The sequence below is a fragment of the Nicotiana sylvestris genome, chromosome 8 (assembly GCF_000393655.2).
Source record: "Nicotiana sylvestris chromosome 8, ASM39365v2, whole genome shotgun sequence".
NCBI lineage: Eukaryota > Viridiplantae > Streptophyta > Magnoliopsida > Solanales > Solanaceae > Nicotiana > Nicotiana sylvestris.
Genome location: NC_091064.1, coordinates 15,266,998 through 15,291,176, shown reverse-complemented (window position 1 = coordinate 15,291,176; position 24,179 = coordinate 15,266,998). Strand labels below are relative to the sequence as shown.

Genomic DNA, 24,179 nt, shown 5'->3' with positions numbered 1-24,179 from the left:
ATTAATACTTGTATTAGGATAGGTTATCTATATCATACTTCTTGAGATGCGGCCCCTTCCCAAAATCTACGTGAATGCGAGATGCCTTGTGAACCAGAGTGTCACTTTTTTAATTTCTATATAGTGACACAACAAAAATATTATACTATTAAATTGTCTAAAAAACTACAGACGTAACAAGATATGATAAGTGAATTTAATAACTTGAAAAATAGATAAGAATTTACAATAATGATGGATGAAATCTTATCGAATCAAATCTTATATATTATCAAATAATGGTGTTTGGCTAGTTCATGCCTAAATAAATTCAGGAACCTAATATAGAGTTACCTATATCAAGAAATTAATTTATGAAGTGGTGGACAGGTGGAAAGATTTTGAATGATATTGTACTTCCTATCATGTCCCAATTCCATAGTATTTCTGTATATATATATATATATATATATATATATATATATATATATATATATATAATAGATATTACATTTTCAAAGTGAAAATTCTTTCTCCGCCAATAGTCATGAGCCCTCAAAAATCAAATGTTGTACTCTTAATTCGCATTATAACCTACTTGAATCAGCTGCGGATCCAACTATATTCGTCCTTAATTATTCTCGTGATTTAAAATCAATTTGTTTCTTGTCATGATCCTAAATCCGGACCCGGTCGTGATGGCGTCTCTCGTAAAGACAAGGCCAGCCGACACATTTTCAATTCACTTTTAAGCAATTTAAGTATTTAAACTAAGTCTTAATCATAATAATAAATCCCACAATAAGGGAAATAATACAGTTTGCTGGAAAAAAGAAGAAGACATAGCCCGACATCGGGGTATCACCAGTCATGAGCATCTATAATAATATAAGTCTGAAAGAGTCTACTCAACTATTACATAACTAAAACAGAAGAAAATAAGATAGAGGGAGAAACACTTGGCTGCGAATCGCTGGGCAGCTACCTAGTGAATTTTCGGAATCTGCTAGACAACTCTCAACCCTCACAAGTAGGACCTGATGTGCCTGAATCTGCACACGGGGTGCAGGGAGTAAAGTGAGTACTCCAACTCAGTGAGTAAAATGCGGACTGAGTAATAAGAAAAACGTTAAGGCACATCAACAGGCTATAAAGAAGCAGTAAAAGTCAGTAAAAATAATGAAGCAATAAAAAGATGTGAAGTCACTTTAATTCAATTTAAACTTCTTGAAAATACTTTTTTAACAATTAAGCAAGTAAATGACAGGCAACTAGGAAAGATAAACACATAAAAAATCGCCCCTCGGGCACAATGTCCACAAAATTCGCCACTCGGACAATATCATAGAACAACATCAACCCCTCGGGCTATATCTCACATCACAATGGGTACCCGTACTTACTGGGGGGTGCAAACTCTTGGAGGGGCCCCTTACGGCCCAAGCGCAATATCAAGTCATCTCGTGGCATAATCACATAGGCTCTAGGCCTCATATCAACAAGTCACATCGTGGCGTACAAATCTCAGGCCCTCGGTCTTGCTCAGTCAGAATCTCACAAGCCACTCGGGCAATAGTAAGACATGATGCTCAACCTAAAATATAATTTAAAATATCATTTTAAGTGTTAAAGTAGAGTAAACATGGCTGAGTTATGAAAACAGTAGAATATAGCATGACTAAGTTCAAGTATAAAGTTAAAACAATGAGGAAAGATCAGTAAAAATCCCCTAAGGGTTCAAATAATTGGCACGAGGCCCAAGTATGTCATTCATCCCAAAATATGATGATAGCAAACGGTTTTCAGTCAAATACGCGGTAAAACAATCATTCGGGATGGACTAAGTTACAATCCCCAACAGCGCACGACCCCATACCCGTCATCTAACGTGTGTGTCACCTCAATATAGCACGACGATGTGCAAATCCGGGGTTTCGAACCCTCAGGACAACATTTAAAATCATTACTCATCTCAATCCGGTCTAAACCCTAGCCCGCGACGCCTTTGCCCCTCGAATCGGCCTCAACCCACGTCAAATCTATCCAAAATCAGAATCACAACGTCAAAATACGCTAAGGGAACGAAGCCCATGCGAAAATAATCAATTTACAACACAATCCCAAAATTACCAAAATCCGACCCTCGAGCCCACATCTCGGAATTCGATAAAATTTACATCAATAGATTGCTTATCTCCCCACGAGTTCATACATATCAAAAGTCCCAAAATCCGACCACAAATGGCCCCTCAAATCCTCAAGTCTAGGTCTCCAATACCAAGCCCTAGTTTTCCCAATTTTAACCCTTAATCTCCACTAATACCATGATTAACCAATAAAAAAATGATCATAAACTCAAGTAATGAAGCTTAAGGAACTTACCCATTTGATTCTCTTCGATTTACCCTTGAATTCACTGCCCTAGCTCGCTTCCCGTCTTCAAAAATGGAGAACTTAGCCAAAAATTCGCGAAGGAAATATTTTATACATTCTGACCTAGAGATTCTGCACCTGCGGCCCTTTAACCACTTTCGCGGTTTCATTTTGCGGTCCACGAACCGCTTCTGCAGTTTTCACTTATTCCTCAGCGTCCGCATCTGCGATGAACATTCCGCACCTGCGCCATCTTAGGTGCGGTCCCACAACTGTTTTTGCGGTTCCTGCCAACCTCACCTTCTTCCGCTTCTACGACTCCTTTCCGCATCTACGGGGGTCGCACCTGCGGCCTCCCAACCGTAGATGCGGTTATGACAGCAGATTCCAACTTCAGCTGCCATTTCAAACTTCCATTCTTTCCGTCAACCATCCGAAATCACCCCGAGGCCCCAGGGACCTCAACCAAAAGCACAAACACATCATATACCACCATTCAAACTTATACCAATTTTCAAAACACCTCAAACAACATCGAATCAACCAAAACACATCGGATTCAAGCCTAAGTTTTCAAAATCTTCCGAATTACGCTTTTGATCAAAAAGTATACCAAACCACGTCTGAATGACTTGAAATTTTACACACACATCCCAAATGACACAGCGGTCCTACTGCAACACTCGAAATTCTATTCCGACCCCTATATCAAAATCTCACCTATCAACCAGAAAATGCCAAAATACCAATTTCGTCAATTCAAGCCTAAATCTACTCCGGACCTCCAAAACACATTCCGATCACGCTCCTAAGTCCCAAATCACCTCCTGAAGCTATCCGAACCATCAGAACTCACATCCGAGCCCTCTAACACATAAGTCAACATCTAGTTGACTTTTTCCAACTTAAGCTTCCTCAAAATAGACTAAGTGTCTCAAACCTTCTCAAAACCTTTCCGAACCCGAGCCAGCCAACCCAATCACATATAGAACCGATAGAAAAAGTAATAAGAAATAGAAATGAGGAATACGGAATGGTAACTCATGAGACGACTGGCCGGATCGTCACATTTCTACAAATATATAAGTATAAAATTTCTCTTTTCTTATTTTACCACGTAGTTACAACATATTAGACCTTTAACCAGACTCTTAAAAACGTAGCCTCAATATTTTCTCCATTTTAATTTCTGTAATTTTATATATGTATAACTCAAACAAGATTTTCTTTGACAATATTTTTTACAAATACTTTTTAATTATTTGGAATTGTTAACTATCGTGACTTATATTACTTTGTATACAGTTTCTAAATATATAAATTTTATTTTAAAATAAAAATTCTAGAAAGATAATTAGCTTGACCCTCATACTCCGAAAAAATTCATATAAACTGAAATGGAAGGAGTAATTGGAAAAAAGAAAAAGGGGCAAATATACTCCTCTAATTTGATATATTATTCACATTTACCCTCTGTTATACTAACGGGTCAAATCTACCCTCACCGTTAGCAAAGTTTTCAAATTTGCCATCTAATATATCAAAGTAGAGGGGTATATTTGTGCCTAATATATACAAACTACTACAAACTAAACCGTTCCTACATATCCTTTCGGAAATGTTCTTTAGGTAGTTAGAAGAGCAAAGTAAAACGTTCGTAAACAGTGTTTTAAAAGGCGTTGGCGGGAGCCAAGACCAGGGGCGGATCCAGTGTATTAGTTACGGGTTCCTGTGAATGTAGTAACTTTTATCTAGATCCTGTATTTGTATTGAAAAATTCATTAAATGTATAAAAATATTTAACTTGGAACCCAGTCCATTAATCCAGTTATTATTGTATATTAACTTGAGATTTCTGTAGGAACCCATAAACTTAAAATCCTGGATCCGCCTCCTCTGGGCAAGACCTTTTATCTAAATTAAAGTAAGTGTGGGGTTAGATCCGAATCTGTTGTAGTGCAAATTGCACAGCTCGATCCTACTTCTGTCATTAAATATGTTCCTGTCGCCAACTGCAATAAGGTCCACTGCTATTATTACTACACACAACATATCTTTTTTCCTATTATATATATGTACATATATAAACGACTCAAAGCTCATGAATTTCTCAACTGTTTTTCCAAATATTTAGCCACAATGAGTTCTACTTGCAACTTTCTCCAGCCTGTTATTCTCTTCTTGCCCATTCTTCTCATTATCATTTCCCAAAGTATAGCTCAAGCTCGAACATTGACTGATATTAAAAAGTTGCAAAAATGGCCATTCAATAATTCAGTTTCAGCTGTTTTAGTGTTCGGAGACTCTACGGTTGATTCAGGGAATAACAACTACATAAGCACGATTTCTAAGTGCGATTTCCCACCCTATGGAAGGGATTTTCTGAACCACATTCCCACCGGAAGGTTCACCAATGGCCGCCTCGTCACAGATTATATTGGTAAGACTGTCGGCGCATATAACTTAAATCCTTATGTTAGTATGTAATATGTAAGCAGATAGTGTAATGGTTTTTATTGAATCAGTATATATAGTTTAACATATGATAGCCGGGTAATTATCATTTTTACTAAGTCACTGTTTAGTGATATATATAAGTTTGTAAATATTTATTGTCTGTGCATAGAATTAAGCTTTCTTTAGCTTGACTTTTACAAAACTAATAGTGTACTATCAGATCATTTAAAAGCAAACACCAGTCACTACTATAATAAGTGCTAGTGGGGAAGAGTTTAAGTTCTATAAATATATGCATTGACGTAGGAGGCTACTTTCATTAATAGATTAAAATTCAAAAAAATATTCATATTTTTAATGAGCTACATAAATACGTAAGTAGCCTACTATAATAGGTTAACTTAAACTAATAGTATAAAAAATTTGTCACACTATATAAATGGAATTAGTAACTTGAAAAATTTAACATGTTAAATTATACAAATAATGTCAAAATTTCTCACTCTTTCCGGTGAATAAGTAAATTTTTTATTTTTTTATTTATATTTTGCTGTCTATTTTGTAACAGTCTCGTACATGGGAATCAAAGATTTCGTGCCACCCTATTTGGACCCAAGTCTTAGCTTGGAGGAGCTCATGACCGGAGTTAGTTTCGCCTCCGGTAGCTCTGGCTTCGACCCACTCACTGCTCAACTTAGCGTGCGTCTTTCTCTCTCTTATTGAAAATTGTCCACTGTTAGCAGCGGCGAAGCCAATGTGTATATATACAGATAAAAGAAATTTGACATATTTATAGAATGTAATTTTCTGGCGAATGAATATTACTTGACTCCCCTTGTATAATAATAGCTCCGCCACTAATTTGTTAGATTTGTAATAGGTATATATAGGTTCAGATTAATAATTGCAGATATATCAAAAGAATAAGAAGATTAAGGATTTCGTAACATTTTCCAATTTCACTAGACCTAATTTAGTAGGAACAGTAACTTTTTAAGGAAAAAAACAGACGCATTATATATACACTGAAAAAATGATAATTTTTTCTTGTTTCAACTTATTGTAGCAAGTTATCTTTATTTTATACGTTACTAATCTCACTTGCTATGAACAACTACCCACTGTTATTGTTAAGTAACTTTATATTATAAAAATTTGTTTGCACTGTCAGTATGCCAAAAGTTGAACTCTTTGTAGAGGTGAGCATATTTCGGTCGGAACCGAATAAACCAACCGAATCGATTTTTTTTTATTATTTCGGTTTCGGTTATTCGGTTTGTTCGGTCGATTTTGGTTTTAAATTTTAAAATTTCGGTTTTTCGGTTCGGTTTTCGGTTATTAAGTTTTTTAGTTCAGTTAACCGAAAAACCGAATTATTAACATATATGTTCTTTAAGTTATATATAGGCTAAGCCCATAGGTAATAAATTAATATTATTAGGTCCAATCTATCAAAGACTCGACCCAATTAAGTAAGTCCATCAACTTTCCAATCTTAACGACTTTCAGCCTATTAAAACTTCCATAGCATATGTGGTAGATACAGGGAGAATTTCACACAAGAGTTGTAATTTACACTATGTTTGAATTTTATGATCCATAAAGTGTGCAAAGTTTAGTCTATTTTTTTTTCTATAAACACAATATTTCCAACAATTTCGAAGTTTTGGGAAAAATCAACAAATTCGACAGTCGTATTATTACATAGAAGGAGTCCAATATGATAATGTTCAAACCGAAAATCGAACCGAAATAACCGAACCGAAATTAAAATAACCGAACTGATTTCAGTTCGGTTTCGGTTACTACTTTTACAAAACCGAAAATCGAATAACCGAACCGAATTTCTTCAAACCGAACCGACCGAATGCCCACCCCTAGCCTCTTTGTGAAAACAATAAAGTATACACGTCTCCTTCATGAACTTGAACGTTATACTTCATAATGGCTACTTTCTTAGGATAATAAAAAAATAGGGCAAAGATTACTTTTAGTCATTCGCTGAAACTATTTATATTCGGTTGTCGCAAAAATGTATAATATATACACACGCACACAAAATACACAAAAAATATTATTCTTTGCCTATTATTTTGAGAGAGGCTATACAGTATCATTTTCCCAAAAAAACAAATATTGTGGTCCTCTAAGAATTATAAGTATTGACAAGATTAGTTGTTTGATAATTTGCAGGGTGTAATACCATTGCAAAAGCAGCTGGAATATTTCAAAGCATATAAAAGGAGACTTGAAAATGCAATAGGGAAAGAAAAGACAAAATTGCTAATAAGCAAAGCAACATTTATAATAAGTGCAGGGACAAATGACTTCGTTGTAAACTATTTTAATACCCCATTTCGAAGAAAAACCTATAAAGTCTCTGCCTACCAGCAATTCTTGTTGCAATTGGTGCAACAATTTGTCCAGGTAAGTCTTTTTCTCATAAATTAAAGCCATGTGATTGTTTTAAATTTGAAAATCATATTTTTATATTTTTAATATATATTATTATTTTTATATTTACACAAGTCATTTTTAAAATTCTTTTTATTAAAATTATACAAAAAAATATTCACGGGGATGTTGTGCTTCGAGTCAGTCTTTTTGGCACAGGTAATAATTTGGACACCAAACATTAATGTTGATTTATGAAGTGGGGAAGGATTGTGTTAGGTGTAAGGTGTTGCAACTTCATTTTTATTTTTATTTTTTTTGGTTTCCTACCCCATGTTCGGAATTCATATTGGAGCCCGACTAAATCCGGATTCACGCCGGAAAGTCCCACATTGGGGGGTAAAACGCTCCCTAACAAAGGCGACTCCATATCTAAAGACTCGAACCCGAAACCTCTGGTTAAGGATGAACGAGTACTTACCAGTCTACTACAATACTTGTTGGTTCATTAATTATATTGGAGACATCGACACAACCCTTAGCACTAGGCTTTTCCTTTTTGTTTCTTTTTTTCTAGTAACATCCTTTAAAACACTTGAGAAGGGACAACTTTGAGTTTTATTATTGGATCTGCAATTATATTAAAGTTTTTTATTAATCACGAAAATTAATACAAGTCGATAAATTGTCTTTCAATCATTGAGTTCACTATAGACTTCAAATCTGGCACTATTTAAATTAAATAAATAACTAATTATAATAAAGTTACTTTCCTTAAAACTGTTGTGATTCTCGCATCAATATGAAGATTATTTGGGAGGAAAAACAACTCTATTTCACAAGAATAGAATTATAGAGAATTTACACCAAGAATTTCTCTCTACAAAAAACCTCACCAAACTCTCTTTTTGTTCTCACAATCTCTTCCTGGATTGTATTTCAATCTCTCTGGATTGATGTTTCTGTGTAAAACATAAGGCTCTATTTATAGCCTTAAAGAAGGTGGTTGGTGGTTGAATTCTTCATTCAACAATGGAGGCTTCAACAATGGTGGCTTCTAGAATGGGTTGGTGGCTTCAACAATGGTGGGCTTCTAGAATTGGTAGTTTGGCAGCAGCTGAACTTATCAATTCTCCCCCTTCAGCTGCATTCCAACGCAGCTACTATTTGAAAGTTATTCCAACTATGTCTCTGCACAGCTCTAACTTTTCTTGAGTGACCACCTTTGTTAACATGTCTGCTGGATTCTCCTTCGTATGGATCTTCACTAGTTTCAACAGTTGTTGATTCATCACCTCGCGTATCCAGTGATAGCGAATGTCGATGTGCTTTGTCCGAGAATGATACATTGAGTTTTTGCTTAAATCAATTGCACTTTGACTATCACAATGTATCTTATACTCTGTTTGATTTATCCCTAGTTCTTGGAGAAACCGCTTTAGCCACAACATTTCTTTTCCAGCTTCCGCTACAGCAATATACTCTGCTTCAGTTGTGGATAGTGCAACACACTTCTGCAATCTTGACTGCCATGACACAGCTCCCCCTGCAAAAGTATAAACATATCCTGAGGTTGATTTTCTTCCATCAGGATCTCCGGCCATATCTGAATCTGTATAGCCTTCCAAGACTGGATCAGCTCCCCCAAAGCACAGACTTGATTTTGAAGTACCTTTAAGATACCTGAAAATCCACTTTAACTGCCTCCCAATGTTTCTTTCCAGGGTTAGAAAGAAAACGACTTACCACACCTACCGCATGTGCGATATCTGGCCTCGTGCAAACCATGGCATACATCAGGCTTCCAACTGCTGAAGAATATGGAATTGTAGACATCTCCTCAATCTCTTTCTTGGATGAGGGGCACAAACTCTTGCTCAACTTGAAGTGATTTGCCAAAGGGACACCTACCGGTTTGGCATTACTCATATTGAACCGTTTGATCACCCGTTCAATGTAATTTTCTTGAGATAGCCATAACTTCTTGTTTCTCCTATCTCGAGTTATCTGCAATCCCAAAATATGTTGAGCTGGACCTAAGTCTTTCATTTCAAAGGACTTAGAGAGTTCTTTCTTCAACTGTCTAATTTTTGTTGCATCTTGTCCGACGATCAACATGTCGTCTACATAAAGTAGAAGTACAACAAAATTGCCATCCGAAAATCTCTGAATGTAAACACACTGATCTGCAGCAGTCCTTTTATATCCTTGACTTACCATAAATGAGTCAAACCTTTTGTACCACTGCCTCGGTGCTTGCTTTAGGCCATATAAACTTTCCGTAAGCTTATAGACGAGGTTTTCTTTTCCTGAAACCTCAAAACCTTCCGGCTGCTCCATATAGATTTCTTCATTTAGATCACCATGAAGAAATGCTGTCTTGACATCCATTTGTTCAAGCTCCAAATTCAAACTGGCTACCAATCCAAGGATGATGCGGATTGAAGTCAATTTTACAACTGGTGAAAATATTTCATCAAAGTCAATTCCCTTTTTCTGTAGGAATCCTTTGACTACTAACCGGGCTTTGTGCTTCACCACCTTTCCGCTGCCATCTTTCTTCAGCTTGAATACCCATTTACTCTTCAGTACCTTCTTTCCTTGTGGAAGTTTCACAATCTCATAAGTGTTGTTTTTCTGTAAAGAGTTCATCTCTTCGGTCATTGCTTGCAGCCATTTTTCTTTATCCGTATGAGATATAGCTTCATGGAAACTCTCTGGTTCTCCATCTTCAGAAAGTAGAATATACTCGGTTTCTGGGTATCGAGTTGATGGAATCTGACCTCGTTCAGATCGACGAGGTTGTTGATTATTAGCTTCAAGATGTGTACCATCATCGTTCCCCTGTGATGGTTCTGTAGTTTCCTGAGGGGTTTGTGCCTCCCCCTGCCAAACATCCTCCTGTTCTGCTTCTGGTACTGCTTCATGCTCCCCCATGCTATTTGTGTCAAACTGCAATGGTAGTGGATCTGGACCAACTTTTTGGGCACTGGAACCTCTTTCATAAGACATTGTGGGCTTTTCAATGTCTTCAATTATCTGGTTTTCGTGGAATACAACATCCCTACTTCTGATCACCGTCTTCTGTATTGGATCCCATAATCTATACCCAAATTCTTCATCTCCATAGCCTATGAAGATACATGGTATAGTTCTACCATCAAGCTTCTTCCTGAGCTCCTTGGATACATGTGCATGTGCTAAACAACCGAATACCCTTAAGTGAGAATATGAGGGATTCTTACCCGACCATATTTTCTCTGGAACCTCAAAATTCAACGGGGCTGATGGTGACCGGTTGATTAGGTAGCAAGCGGCGCGAACAGCTTCTCCCCAGAATGGCTTAGGCAGCTTTACCATACTGATCATACTTCTGACTCTTTCCATAATTGTCCGGTTCATTCTCTAGGCTACTCCATTGTGTTGTGGGGTGCGTGGGACCGTCTTTTCATGTCGAATCCCTTGTCTCTTGCAATAGGAATCGAACTCCTTGGAAGTATACTCACCTCCATTATCTGAGCGAAGGCATTTTAATTTCTTTCCCGTTTCACGCTCTACCATGGCATGAAATATCTTGAAATAATCAAAAGCCTGGTCCTTTGTCTTTAAGAAGTACACCCACACCTTTCGAGAAGCATCATCAATGAAAGTCAGAAAATACCTATTGCCGCCAAGTGACTTCTCCTCCATGGGACCACAAATATCAGAGTGTACCAGACTGAGTAACTCTGATTTTCTGGTTGAAGAAAATGTAAAAGAGACTCTATGTTGCTTTCCGAATAAGCAATGATTACAAGGGTCTAAAGCAGCATTCTTGTCCATTCTGATAAGCTGCTTTTTCGTTAGAATTGATATCCCCTTTTCACTCATGTGACCGAGTCTCTGGTGCCACAGGTTTTGAGACGCCTCTTTTTCCATAACATTGAGGCTGTCTGAACATACCTTCACATGAGTTTTATATAAGTTGCCACAAATATGTCCTCGAGCGAGAATCATAACCCCTTTCAGCAATTTCCATGTGCCTTTTCCGAAATAACTTTCATAGCCCTGTTTGTCAAGAGCTATACCTGATATTAGGTTTAGACGAAGTTCTGGCACATGACGGACATCCTTCAATATCATTGTACTCCCGATATTTGTTTGTATTTTGATATCACCAATTCCAACTATCTCACAGGAAGAAGTGTTCCCCATCTTCACTACTCCAAAGTCTCCTGCTTTGTATGTTGTGAAGAAATCTTTTCGGGATGTGGCATGGTATGATGCTGCAGTATCTACCACCCATTCGTTTTCTTCTTGACTTGAGACGTGAAGGCATGCCTCTTCTTGGATGGAACAAATGGCTACCTCTCCGTGGGTAGTGACTAATGCATCTCCATCCTTTTGCTTCAACTGCTCCTTCTCCTTATGCAATTTTCTGCAGTTCTTCTTTAAATGGCCCTTTATTCCACAGTGGTAGCACGCATATGATGACTTCCTACCATCCGTGGATTTTCCCCTACTCTTGCTTCTGCCTCTCCTCTTATCTTGACTTCTTTCTTGTTGTCTCCCTCTTTCTGTAATAAGGGCATGCGACTCACCATGATCGATGTCCTTTCTTCTGGCTTCTTCATTAAATAAGGCATCTTTAACCATAGACATGGTCAGATTTCCACTAGGAGTTACTGAGAGAGACTACCAGCGTCTCCCAAATATCAGGAAGAGAACTAAGAAGTAGTAGGGCTTGCATCTCATCCCCGAGCGGCATGTCAACAGACGATAATTGATTTATCAAGCTCTGAAACTCACTGGTATGCTCGGCAACTGAAGTTCCGTGCTTTAACTTCAAATTTACCAAACGCCTCATCAACAAGGCTTTGTTCCTAGCGGTCTTGGCTTGATACATCCCTTCTAACTTCACCCAGAGGGCATACGCATCTGTCTCTTGTGCAACATGATGAAAAACGCTATCGTCAATCCATTGTCGAATTTGACCGATAGTTTTTCTGTTTAATTTCTTCCACTCTGCTTCTTTGGTGGAATCGGGGTTCCTACCCTTTGCTTCTATGGGATCAAACAAATCTTTACAACTGAGGAGATCTTCCATCCGAGGTCTCCACAATGTGTAATTTGTGGCAGTAAGCTTTATCATAGCTCCAGATGATGATGACTCTTCCATTATGTCTTTAAAATGGCTTGGTCAAAATTTTGGAGCAGAATCTCACCAAACGGAACTCACCAACACGTCCGGAATGGTGAAAAATGGTAGGATTGACTCTTCTTGGGTCAAAATAGGGCCTCCAGAAAATTTTCAAAATTTACACCAAACTTTTGGGGTTAAATCGAAAATATACTGAACTTGTGGGGCAGATTTATAATTTCAGTAACTTCAGGGGTTATTTCATAAATTTCTAAAAAATTTTATGATGACTGGATGCTGACGTGGAGCTGACTGGATGCTGACGTGGCGATGACTGGATGCTGACGTGGCGATAACTGGATGATGATGTGGCGCTGACTGGATGCTGATGTGGCGCTGACTGAGCAGTTACTATTCATCATCTTCTTACTTGGGCAGAAGAAAAAAAATTGCCATAACTTCTTCGTTTTAGCTTTGTTTGGCCTCCGGAAAATTGCGTTGAATTCGTATCGACGCAAGGAATCTAATGAAATGATCAAAACACACCGAAGATCACGTTTTCGAAAAATGTAAATCCGGGTTGAAATTTTCAGTGTTCCGATATTTCTCGATGAACACAGAATCGAAGGCTCTGATACCACTTGTTGTGATTCTCGGATCAATATGAAGATTATTTGGGAGGAAAAACAACTCTATTTCACAAGAATAGAATTATAGAGAATTTACACCAAGAATTTCTCTCTACAAAAAACCTCACCAAACTCTCTTTTTGTTCTCACAATCTCTTCCTGGATTGTATTTCAATCTCTCTGGATTGATGTTTCTGTGTAAAACATAAGGCTCTATTTATAGCCTTAAAGAAGGTGGTTGATGGTTGAATTCTTCATTCAACAATGGAGGCTTCAACAATGGTGGGCTTCTAGAATTGGTAGTTGGCAGCAACTAAATTTATCAAAAACACTAAACTGGTGGCCTTGATTATTTTCAAATTAATCTAATGTTAGACCAAGTCTTGTCGGCCGATAATAGCTAAATTAAAGGCCAAACGGGGTAATAGGAAGAGGAGATTAACATATGGTAACTTCACTTGACCTATAGATACTGTATCTATACTTTTCTTTTGTTTTTCATTGTTGTGGGGTTGACAAGAGAGAGTTGCTTAGCTGATAAGCACCATCCACTTCTAACTTTGAGATTGCGAGTTCGAGTTTATTAAGAGTGCAAAGGAAAAAGTTCTTGGAGAGGAGTTTGAGGTCAACATGTGGGTTGCTAATGGGGTAATGCCCATTCTCCCTCTTGATCTTAAAGGTTTTAAATTGGTTTGCATTCCATAGTATGTCACTAGTCCAAGCAGTGGCAGATCCAGTTTTGTGCTGCTAGTTCAACCAAATTCAGTATTTTCAGTCAGTGCTAAAAAAAACCTTAAAGGCTGAACCAATAAAAAATAAGTCCTATATTAAATTGGGGTCTAAGAGACTTGACAGATTAAGACTAATTTGGTCATTCAATGTTCAGGAAAAAATAAATTTCTATTAGGTCTAGCTTTTAAAACTCAAACGGTATCAATTTAATGTATTTGATATATATAATTTGTATTAATAAACTTGATGTTAATTGTTCCAGGGTTTGATGAACGAGGGAGCTCGAGTGATCGGTGTCGCCGGAGTTCCTCCATTCGGGTGCTTGCCGGTGGTCATCACGATAAATTCCGGCAGTGCACTTCAACCCCGCCAATGTGTTGAGTCGTACTCTGCCGTTGGAAGAGAGTACAATTTGCTTCTTCAACATTTGCTAAAGACTATGCAAATTCATGACACAAAATTATTCTACGCCGATATCTACAACCCTTTAAACGACATGATACAAAATCCAGCTAAATATGGTGAGCGCCCAAAAGTTTTCCATTTTGGATTTACTAACTAATTAGATATACTGATACATTCAAACCTCTCAATAACAGTTTTGTTTGTTTCGAATATTTTTGGATGTTATAGCGAATTGCTGTTATAGAGAACATATATTATAATACAACATGAAATTTGGTTCCAAAAAAACTTGGCTTTTATAGTGAAGTGTTGTTATACAAGAATGTTGTTATAGAGAGGTTTGACTGTAGTATAAATATTATTTATACGTACTAGTAATATATCAATTTAACTGGTCGCAGTTATTAATAATTAAGATACTAATTCCACTTATTATAACTAGTTACATGTGGGGGGATATACGCTATAAATTTCGGGTTCATCTGACTCATTAGACATTACGTACGTAGCTTTGGCTTGGGACATGTATATGTGTTAAGAATTCATTAAATAAATACAGTATAATTAAAAAAACCAATATAGTCTCACAAAAGGGGCTTGGGGAGGGTGATAAGTATGCAGAGTTACCCCTACTTTTTGAAGGTAAAAAAGTTATTTCGATAGACCCTCAGTTCAGTAAAATTCTAAACCGAACACATAAAATTCAAATCTGGAATCCGCCTTCAATTACATAAAATTTGACCTTATAATATAAAAATTCTTTTATATGTTAGACTCTTCCTTCTTTTTTTTCCTTTTTTTCAAATATACTTCATTTGTTTCATTTAGGTCCATCCAACTTTTTCTAATTTTTGTAGGTTTTACTGAAGTTACTAAGGGCTGCTGTGGAAGTGGATTTATTGAAGCTTCAATTCTGTGCAATCCAAAGTCAATTGTTTGCAGTAATCCTTCACAACATATGTTTTGGGATTCAGTCCACCCAAGTCAAGTTACTTATTACACTTTGTTCCAAGCCTTGCGTCCTACCATTGATTTTGTTATCAAACAATAATCATATGGTGAAGAACACGAAAATAGAAAATTAACAAGTGATTAGAAATTGTTCTGATTCATGTATTTCCAAGTTTAGATGATTATGATGAACATACTAATTTCTGATTCTTCTCCCTTTTATTTCCTTTATTTTTTTCCACCTTTGTAATTTTATGGGATATATTGCTCACAGTGAAATCCTCAAGTAGATAATAACTTTAAAGTTTTTGATCTCCTCATTGAAGTTAGGTCCCATATAAGTGGGGTGTATAAAGAAAATCGATAAAATACACCAAACCATAATTCGAGTCAAATCAAAAGGAAAAAAAAACTTGATGTGGTTTGGTTTGATTTAATTTGGTATTGGGGAAAAAACTCGACTATAATTGGTTTGATTTGGTTTTAACTAAAAAAAGTCAAGCCGACACCAAACCAACCCGACATCACATAAATGTTTTACATATAAAAATATTTATTTTAATGTAATTTATAAATATTTCTTAAACGTTTTCACAGTTTAATTTATCTTTTAATGTATTATTTCAAGCTTGGACATAACATTCTTGAATGGTCCAATAAGTTTTATAGCTCATAAATGTAGTAACTCAAATAAATTTCAAAACAATACTAATACTACCAAAATAAATTCAATTCAACACTAGAAATGACAACAACGTCGTTGGATATCTATTTTTAGTTTTGCATTATTTTTGTAATAAAAATGCATAACTTAGTTTATCTTTTTCTTTAGTGCTTAGTCATGTAATTAATAGTACTTATTAGATGTACTTATTTTAGCATGAATTATATATAGTACTTTAGATTAATTATGTTCATTTTTATTATGGCTTATTAATTAGAAATATTTATTTCATATAATTTTATTATTTTTGTTATTAAATATTTTAGTACAATGTTATAACTCATCTTTTGCTGCTCAGGAAGGGAGTATGGGCTATAGGAGTATTACGGAGGTTAGATTGTTAGTGAGAGCTTTGCTACGAAGAGGTGGTAGAAGTTTAGAACCAAACTCATTTCTTTTTATATTATAAATGTAGATTTTATATTATATTTATAAAGAAATAGCTAAATGGAACACAAGAGGTTAGCTAAATGTAGATGTACGTGTATAGTTCATATTAGCTGGTTTTCCAATACATTTTCTTGAAGGTATTGGCTTTAAGTTCCCCTCCAATAACTTTTTTTTGTTTTTTTTTTTTGCTAACACACATGACAGGGGTCCATGTCAAACTCCCTCATCAAAAAAATCAAGGAAAGTTTTGACTTCTCTTATGGTTCGCGAACAGAGAAAATCGGGTAAAAATTCTATTAACTAAGGTGAAGGTGTAAGACACTTTCTGAGTCTCGTAGTTCTATGCTTAATAATTTACACTTGACTTACTTAATCGGGATATTCTATGTTTATAGGGATTTTATGTATTTTGCCATTATCCGCTTTTATACCTCTTTTAATTGCCTGATTTATGAGATTACGGGAATTATCTTAAACTATCCAGTTGTAGCTTTGGAACATTGAGCTTTACAATTGATCAGAGACTCCATTAATGAGTTCTAGAAACTTCACATGAGTTAGAGGAAGAGAAGATCGATTTGAGCAAGAGAATGAAAACTTGTTATTTCTAATATCTGATAGTGTATATATACACGTGGGGTACCACTCCACTAATTAATTCCAACTAACTTGACAGCTAGGACACAACTAACTACCAACTAACTATGATTAACAAACTAAGCTAGCTAAACTAACTATGATTATAAAAGATACAGAGAAGGAAAAATTAAATATAGACAGTTATATCTCAATACCCCCTCCCCCCAAGTTGTAGATGAGGTTCTCACACCTAAGTTGCTCAATATCGCAGAGTGCTTAACACCAGTAAGAGCTTTACTAAGGACATCTGCTAACTATGCACCAATACCAATATGATGAAGAGAAACCAATCTTTCTTAGAGCTTATCTCATACAAAGTGACAATCAACCTTGATGTGCTTCATTCGTTCATAAAAACAGGATTACGAGCTACGTATAAAGCAGATTGACTATCACAAAACACTGAAACAGGCTTAGGATAGGGAATAGTGAGCTCATCAAATAATCTGCATAACCAAGTTAGTTCACCAACAATTTTTCTCAAGGATCTGTATTCTGCTTATGCTGAAGATAGGGACACTGTTTCTTGCTTTTTGGACTTCCAACAAATTAGACTGTTGCGCAGCAGGACTATGCAGCCAGTAAATGACCTTCTAGAATCTGGAACAAGCAACCCAGTCTGAGTCGCAATAACCCTTTAGACTGCAATCATGGTCATTGGATAGAAAGATTCCTAGAGTTTGATCACTCTTTAGGTATCTAAGTAAGTGGAAAGCTGCTTTCAAATATGGTTCCCTTGGGTCTTTGTCACAACCCGGATTTCCCACCATCGGGTGTCGTGATGGCGCCTACTATCGGAGTAAGGCAAGCCAAATATTTAAAACACCTTTCCTGCTTTCTTTCAAACAATATAATAAACGAGACAAAATTTAAGCGGAAGACTGTAAATCTAAAGCAACTGAAAACCAAAAGTGCGGAAATTTAATACATATCACTACCCAAGGTCTGGTATCACTAGCTCACGGACTACTACAGAATACTACAAACAATGTCTGAAAGGAAATACATCATGTTTGTCTGATACAAGATGAACAAACGAAAAACATGGAAAGGGACTTCGGCCTACGAACGCCAGCTAGGCTACCTCGAGAGTCCCTGGACTGAAGATAGCTCCCAGAAGTCCTACTGCTGCGGTCCGTAAGCTGCTCTCTGATCTGTGCACAAAAATGCACAGAGTGTAGCATCAGCACAACCGACCCCATGTGCTGGTAAGTGCCTGGCCTAACCCCGGCGAAGTAGTGACGAGGCTAGACAGTACCTACCACAATTAACCTGTACAGATATATATACAACAAGTGCAAGAAAACAATAACAAGATAATACAAAGTAAAACTGGGAGGGGACATGCTATCGGGGAGTAACAGATAAAAATGAAATATCGGAAATAAACAGAAGAAACTCCGGTTAGCATGATATATATATATATATATATATATATATATATAGTGGACGACGTGCCACACGATCCCATAATATCATATATAAGTGGACGGCGTGCCACACGATCTCATAATATAGTATATAAGTGGACGGCGTGCCACACGATCCCATAATATAGTATATAAGTGGACGGCGTGCCACACGATCCCTTTTAACAATATATAGGTGGACGGCGTGCCACACGATCCCTATTTCCATATACCACGTGGTAGGCGTACCACCCGTTCCCATTTCATCTTTATCACAGTGCACAATATGTCACCGGCAACGGAGGCCAATAACCAAGTGGACGGCGTGCCACACGATCCCAATTAATATCATATATAAGTAGACGGCGTGCCACACGATCCCATAATATCATATATAAGTGGACGACGTGCCACACGATACCATAATATCATATATAAGTGGACGGCGTGCCACACGATCCCATAATATCATATATAAGTGGACGGCGTGCCTCACGATCCCATAATATAATTCATAATATCTGACTTCATATAGTAGACCCCTTCAGGGGAGAATAACAACTCAATACCTTTAACCCGACAAGGGTACAACTAACAACCCAAAATATCCCGACAAGGGAGAATATATATATCAGTCTACACATCCCGGCAAGGGAGTATTCACAACACATTCTCCTTTTAAATCATTCTTCCTCAACCGTTCACATTATATGAAACTTATCAAATAAACAAGGAGCTTGTGTCACATTATTCGAATTAAAAGCAATCAAGACTCACAGTCATGCTAGACTCCAGTGCATAGATAACCGTCACCATGCCTATACACCGTACTCCACATTAGCAAGTAACAAATATCATCCTAATCCTATTCCCTCAAGCCAAAGTTAGAACAAACACTTACCTCGAATGCTTCAAACTCAACTCACGCTTCTAGTATAGCTTTACCTCTTGATTCCACCACCAATCCGCTCGAATCTAGTCATAAGTTACTTAATCACATTAAAAATTACTAAATGAATCATCCCCAATGCATGAAAATAGATTTTTTTCAAGGTTTTTCCCAAAAAGGTCAAAAATACCCCCGGACCCACGTGGTCGAAACTCGAGGTTCGGACCAAAACCCGGTTACCCATTCTCCCACGAATCCAAATATATGTTTTGTTTTGAAATCGAACCCCAAATTGAGGTCCAACTTCCCAATTTGTAGAAAACCTAGGTTCTACCCAAAACACCCAATTTTCACCATGAAAATCTTTGATTTGAAGTTGAAATTATGTTAAAAGATGTTAAGGAATAAAAAAATTAAGTTAGAAATCACTTACCAATCGTTTTGGAGAAGAAAAGTTGATTGGAAAAATCGCCTCTTAGGTTTTGGGTTTTTGAAAAGTGAAAAATGACTGAGATTTTCCGAACTTGTATACCTTTCTGAGGACCTGGCGCGGACCGCACAAAAATGTGTTGTGGCCGCGCCGAGTGGGAGAAAAATTGGGGCTTCTCTGGACCCTTCCAGTGTGGACCGCACTGTTTTGGTGCGCGGCTGTGCTGGTTAACCTGAAACCCTAGCCCTCAGACTCAGCCACGCAGACCGCACAGAAAGGCATCGCGGCCGCGCGGCTCCAGCGCCCGCGCGGAAATGACCGCGGCCGCGCTGGTGTCTGCAACACCTGAACCTGTATTTTCTTAAGTCCAAGACCTCCCGGGCCCCATTCAAAACTCACCCGAGCCCTCGGGGCTCCAAACCAAACATGCACACAACCTTAAAAACATCTTACGGACTTACTTGTGCGATCAAATCGCCAAAATAACATCATATACATAGGATCAAGCCTCAAACACATGATTTTCTTTCATCAACTTTCATAACTCAAATTCTCCATTTTTAGTCCGAAACACGTCATATGACGTCCGTTTTTAGCCAAACTTTCATTTACAGATAGTGCTTAACACATATTTAAGACTTGTATCGGGCGTCGGAACCAAAATACGAGCCCGATACCTATATTTTCTAACTCCTTTTCATTTCAAATTTTCATATTAAATTTCAGAAAATAATTTCTTTCAAAAATTCATTTCTCGGCCTTGGGACCTCGGAATTTGATTTCGGGCACATGCCCAAGTCCCATATTTTTCTACGGACCCTCCGGGACCGTCGAATCACAGGTCCGGGTCCATTTACCCAAAATGTTGACCGAAGTCAACATTATGCATATTAATACCAAAATTCATCAAATTTTTCACAAAATCCACATATTCTAACATAAAAACTTTCAGGCTATGTGCCCGAACTACGCATGCAAATCGAGGCGACTAAAAGCGAGGTTTTCAAGGCCTCGAGAGCACGGAACAAGGAAGAATTACGGTGATGACCCCTTGGGTCGTCACATTCTCCACCTCTAAAACAACCGTTCGTCCTCGAACTGACAAAAGAAAGAAGTACCTGAGTCGGGAAATAAATGAGGATAACGGCTCTGCATATCGGACTCGGACTCCCAGGTCGATGCCTCAGGAGGCTGACCTCTCCACTGAACACGCACCGAAGGAAAACTCTTCGACCTCAACTGTCGAACCTGCCGGTCTAGAATAGCCACCGGCTCCTCCTCATATGACATATCCTTGTCCAATTGGACAGTGCTAAAATCTAACACGTGCGATGGATCTCCGCGATACTTCCGGAGCATAGATACATGAAACACGGGATGCACAACTGACAAGCTAGGTGGCAAGGCAAGTCTATAAGCCACCTCTCCCACACGATCAAGAATCTCAAATGGACCGATGAACCTAGGGCTGAGCTTGCCCTTCTTCCCAAATCTCATCACGCCCTTCATAGGCGATACACGGAGCAATACCCGCTCACCAACCATGAAAGCAACATCTCTGACCTTGCGGTCTGCATAACTCTTCTGTCTGGACTGAGCTGTACGAAGTCTATCCTGAATAATCCTGACCTTGTCCAAGACCTCCTAAACCAGATCAGTACCCAATAATCGAGCCTCTCTCGGCTCAAACCATCCAACTAGAGACCGACATCGCCTACCATACAACGCCTCATACGGAGCCATCTGAATGCTGGACTGGTAGCTGTTGTTGTAGGCGAACTCTGCTAAAGGCAAAAACTGGTCCCACGAGCCTCCAAAATCAATGACACAGGCTCGGAGCATGTCCTCAAGAATCTGAATAGTCCTCTCGGACTGACCGTCCGTATGGGGATCAAATGCTGTACGCAACTCAACCTGGGTGCCCAACTCTCGCTGAACCGCTCTCCAGAAATGTGAGGTAAACTGCGTACCCCGATCCGAAATGATAGATAGCGGCACCACATGAAGGCGAACAATCTCCCTGATATAAATCTCGGCTAACCTTTCGGACGAATAGGTGGCTGCAATAGGAACAAAATGAGCTGACTTGGTCAACCTATCAATAATGACCCAAACTGCATCAAACCTTTTCCGAGTCATCGGAAGTCCAGTAACGAAATCCATCGTAATCCTCTCCCACTTCCACTCGGGAAGTGCAATCCTCTGAAATAGACCACCAGGTCTTTGATGCTCGTACTTAACCTGCTGATAATTCAAACACCGAGCCACATGCACAACGATGTCTTTCTTCATCTTACACCACCAATAGTGCTGCCTCAGATCCTGATACATCTTCGCGGCGCCCGGGTGAATAGAATACCGAGAACTGTGGGCCTCCGCTAAGATCAACTCTCGAATCCCATCAACATTGGGCACACAAACTCGCCCCTGCAATCTCAATACACCATCATCATCTAAGGTTACTTTCTTGGCACCTCCACGCTGCACCGTGTCTCTCAAGACACACAAATGGGGATCCTCAAACTGCCGCTCGCGGATACGCTCTAATAGTGAGGAACGAGAAACTGTGCAAGCTAACACTCTGCTAGGCTCAGAAATATCCAACCTCACAAGACGATTGGCCAAGGCCTGAACATCCAAAGCAAGTGATCTCTGGCTGACTGGAATATAAGCAAGACTACCCATGCTGGCGGACTTCCTGCTCAATGCATCGGCCACCACATTGGCCTTCCCCAGATGGTATAAGATAGTAACATCATAATCCTTTAGCAACTCTAACCACCTCCTCTGCCTCAAATTCAACTCTTTCTGCTTGAACAGATACTAAAGACTCTTGTGATCAGTGTAAACCTCACACGTCACGCCATATAAGTAATGCCTCCAGATCTTTAGGGCATGAACAATGGCTGCCAACTCGAGATCATGAACCGGATAATTCTTCTCGTGGATCTTCAACTGCCTCGAAGCATAAGCAATGACTTTTCCTTCCTACATCAATACTGCACCAAGCCCAATACGAGACGCATCGCAATAGACTGTATATGCCCTGAACCTATGGGCAAAACCAATACCGGTACCGTAGTCAGAGCCATCTTGAGCTTCTGAAAGCTCGCCTCACACTCGTCCGACCACCTGAACTGGGCACCCTTCTGGGTCAATCTTGTCATAGGCGCTGCAATGGATGAAAACCCCTCCACGATCCGACGGTAGTAACCTGGTAACCCCAGGAAACTCCGAATATCTGTAGCTGAAGCTGGTCGAGGCCAATTCTTGACTGCCTCTATCTTCTTCGGGTCTACCTGAATACCTGCTGCTGATACGACATGACCCAGGAATGCGACCGAACTCAACCAAAACTCGCACTTTGAGAACTTAGCATACAACTGACTATCCTTTAGGGTCTGAAGGACCACTCTGAGGTGCTGCTCATGCTCCTCCTGACTGCGGGAGTATATAAGAATATCGTCAATGAAGACTATCACGAACAAGTCCAAATAAGGTCTGAACACTCGGTTCATCAACTCCATGAACGCTGCTGGGGCATTAGTCAATCCAAATGACATGACCAAAAACTCATAGTGCCCATACCGAGTGCGAAATGTTGTCTTAGGGACATCAGACGCCCTAATCCTCAGCTGGTGGTAGTCAGATCTCAAATCTATCTTTGAAAACACCCTCGCACCCTGAAACTGGTCGAATAAATCGTCGATCCTCGGCAGTGGATACTTATTCTTAATTATAACCTTGTTCAATTGCCGGTAATCGATGCACATTCTCATTGAACCATCCTTTTTCTTAACAAACAACATCGGCGCACCCCAAGGCGAAACACTGGTCTAATGAAACCTTTCTCAAGCAAATCTTGCCGCTGTTCCTTTAACTCTTTCAACTCCGGTGGGTCCATACGATATGGCGGGATAGAAATGGGCTGAGTGCCCGGGGCCAAATCAATACAAAAGTCGATATCCCTGTTGGGTGGCATACCCGGCAAGTCTGAAGGGAAAACCTCAGGAAACTCCCAAACAACGGGCACAGAATCAATAGAAGGGGCCCCCGCGCTAGAATTGCAAACATATGCCAAGTAGGACAAACATCCCTTCTCGACCATACGTCGAGCTTTCACATACGAGATAACACTACGGGTACAATGACCAGAAGTCCCCCTCCACTCTAAACGGGGTAAATTCGGTAAGGCTAAGGTCACGATCTTGGCATGGAAATCCAAGATATTATGGTACGGGGATAACCAATCCATCCCCAATATAACATCGAAGTCGACCATGTCCAAAAGCAACAAATCAACATGGGTCTCAAGACCCCCAAACACTACGATACAAGAACGATGAACTTGGTCGACCACAATAGAATCACCCACTGGTGTTGACACATAAACAGGAATACTCAACGAGTCACTTGGCATAGCCGAATAGGGTGCAAAATAGGACGACACATATGAATACGTAGATCCGGGATCAAATAGCACAATAGTATCCCTATCACAGACCAGAATGGTACCTGTAATCACAACATCTGATGACTCAGCCTCTAGCCTAGCTGGCAAAGCATAACAACGGGGTTGGGACCCACCTCCCTAAATCATATCCCTGGGACGAACTGTTGCTGGCTGACCCCTACCTCTAGCGGTCTGAGCTCCACCTC

At 38.9% G+C, this 24,179-nt stretch overlaps 1 protein-coding gene across 1 annotated transcript; it reads left to right on the top strand.

Moving 5' to 3' along the window:
- Positions 1 to 4,469: 4,469 nt before the first annotated feature.
- On the top strand, positions 4,470 to 15,285 carry LOC104232622 (GDSL esterase/lipase At5g45960-like). Its single transcript, XM_070155667.1, has 5 exons — positions 4,470 to 4,792; positions 5,378 to 5,508; positions 7,003 to 7,236; positions 13,946 to 14,204; positions 14,946 to 15,285. The coding sequence occupies exons 1-5, from the start codon at positions 4,492 to 4,494 to the stop codon at positions 15,137 to 15,139; spliced, it is 1,119 nt and encodes a 372-aa protein (XP_070011768.1). The 5' UTR covers positions 4,470 to 4,491; the 3' UTR covers positions 15,140 to 15,285.
- The last annotated feature ends 8,894 nt before the right edge of the window (positions 15,286 to 24,179 follow it).

What these genes read in the sequence shown, in the direction of transcription:
- LOC104232622 (XM_070155667.1), top strand. Translation starts at nt 4,492, where the DNA reads ATGAGTTCTACTTGCAACTTTCTCCAGCCTGTTATTCTCTTCTTGCCC. An exon ending in CCTCGTCACAGATTATATTG is followed by an intron (nt 4,793 to 5,377) that starts GTAAGACTGTCG and finishes ATTTTGTAACAG; the next exon opens with TCTCGTACATGGGAATCAAA. An exon ending in ACAAAATCCAGCTAAATATG is followed by an intron (nt 14,205 to 14,945) that starts GTGAGCGCCCAA and finishes TAATTTTTGTAG; the next exon opens with GTTTTACTGAAGTTACTAAG.